Source organism: Loa loa (genome assembly GCF_000183805.2).
Source record: "Loa loa unplaced genomic scaffold supercont3.122, whole genome shotgun sequence".
NCBI classification, from domain to species: Eukaryota; Metazoa; Nematoda; class Chromadorea; order Rhabditida; family Onchocercidae; genus Loa; species Loa loa.
In genome coordinates, this window is record NW_018108302.1 from 60,861 (window position 1) to 62,906 (window position 2,046).

The 2,046-nt window shown below is 25.6% G+C and overlaps 1 protein-coding gene across 1 annotated transcript; it reads left to right on the forward strand.

Annotated features, from left to right (window-relative positions):
- Positions 1 to 796: 796 nt before the first annotated feature.
- LOAG_15009 (helix-loop-helix DNA-binding domain-containing protein) lies at positions 797 to 1,934 on the forward strand (the record flags this gene model as incomplete). Its single annotated transcript, XM_003150502.1, has 3 exons — positions 797 to 927; positions 1,101 to 1,321; positions 1,750 to 1,934. The coding sequence occupies 3 exons, from the start codon at positions 797 to 799 to the stop codon at positions 1,932 to 1,934; spliced, it is 537 nt and encodes a 178-aa protein (XP_003150550.1).
- Positions 1,935 to 2,046: the final 112 nt, after the last annotated feature.

Here is a 2,046-nt window from a genome sequence, read left to right on the forward strand (position 1 = left end):
TTGTGTGTGTGTGTGTGTGTGTGTGTGTGTGTGTGTGTGTGTGTGTGTGTGTGTGTGTGTGTGTGCATGTGTGTGTATATACTGTATGTGTAAGTAAATGTTTGAGAAGAGAATATTTTGCTCATAACTTTTCCATCTTTTTTCTTTTTTCAATTAAATTTTTTTTTTCCCTGGCACTTTACAAAAAGGTATTTCAAAAGGTAATCATTTATATTCGATAATGTTATTTTCATTGTAAAACACACCTGTACAATTTAAACTGCTACAAGGTCATTTATTAACCTTTTTATCAAGTTTACAACGATTTCATCGTCAAAATTTTTAGCAGATTTTTAGTGATTAATACATTCGCTATAGGATGATGATAGATACATTGCATGGGGAATTAATGTAATTTATTATTCTTGGAATATTTTAAATATACAGGATTTGAGAAATTTTGAACCGGAAAATTAACGATTGTTATTAAAAATGCAATTCTGATCATTCTTTCTAATTATTAAAGCTTTGAATGAGTATTTTCCGGTTCTTTTTTTTATATAAAATTTCAGTTAATTCTTATTTCTAAATAATTGTGTATTTTCGGTTATTGTAAAAAAAAAAAAATAGTTATGTTAATTTCTTCTTCTTAAGTTTATTTGTTATAAATCGGAAACTGGACAAATTTAAACATTCCTTCTTCATCTTAACAAAAATCAAAAATTTTTTACCATTCATTTTTAGTAAATTGATCAATCGATTTCATTGATCTGTCAAATACTCCATTCAATCAATCGAGAAATTTCGATTTCTATTCATGTCACAGCAACAATATTTGTCAAAAAATGGGAAGCAAATACGATCAAGGAAACGACGAGAACGAAATGTTTTATTTTATGAATTGAAACGTAAAGCGGCAAATGAACGAGAACGAAAACGAATGTACAGGTGACAAGTGAAATTGTTTGTTTGATTAAATTTATCTAGCTAGTAATATAATGTGACATTTCCATTTGTTAAAGTATTTTAACAGTATTATTATTATCAATCTTTTAAGTCAATTTAATGAATGAAAATTATTACTTTTCAATTTAACAAATTTTCAATCTGATTAATTGTAGTATCAATGAAGCTTTTGACAAATTGCGCCATCTTTTACCATGGTTATCAAATGAACGAAAGATAAGTAAAGCTTCTACATTACGTGAAGCTATACGATATATCAAACAATTGAATCAATTATTAAATGGTGATGAATCATCTAATCCGGAAAATACATCATATACAGTTACAGTTAAATCCGAAACTGACCGTTCATCATTGATTATACCATATTCAGATGGTATATTAATCTTAAATTATTTCCAATTAATTAATTATTTTTCATAATTGACCATTTTATAGTTTAGATTTAAGTAAGATTTTTTTTTTTTTTTTTGAGAAAGTCTTCAAGTTGATATTTTAAATTCTTTTTGATTTTTCAGAGGAAAATCAAACAACTGATTATTTTCATAATTTGAATGTCTCATTATCATTTCATATATTAATTTTGATTGTATTTGAATAGACTGTTTCTGAAGCCTTTTTTTTCAACTTAAAATTGAAAAAAAAATCAAAAAGGAAATATGATTGACGAAAAGCTTACTATTTGATATCATTAAAAGTGTGAAATTTTAAACTTTTTTCATATCTCAAAAAGAAAAATGTAATTATATTGTCAATTTTATAATTTTAATTGTCAAATTTTTGCATTTAATTTTAAACTTTTAGGTCATCTACCAATGAAATTTGTTGAATTATCCTGCAGTAAAATACCAGATGATTATGATAGCATAATCAGGACGGAATATGGTACAATACAGGGCAGATGTAGCAAAGTATGGATACCTAGTATACCATGTGACAATTATGACCGTTCCTGTCATCGATATCTATTACCATTCAATAATGAATGATATTGATTTAAAGTATCAAATCTCATTTTTCACTTTTATTACATTTAATTTTGAGAATAATAACAAATTTTCTCAACGACAAATAAAAAGCTAATAACAAAAAAAAAAATAA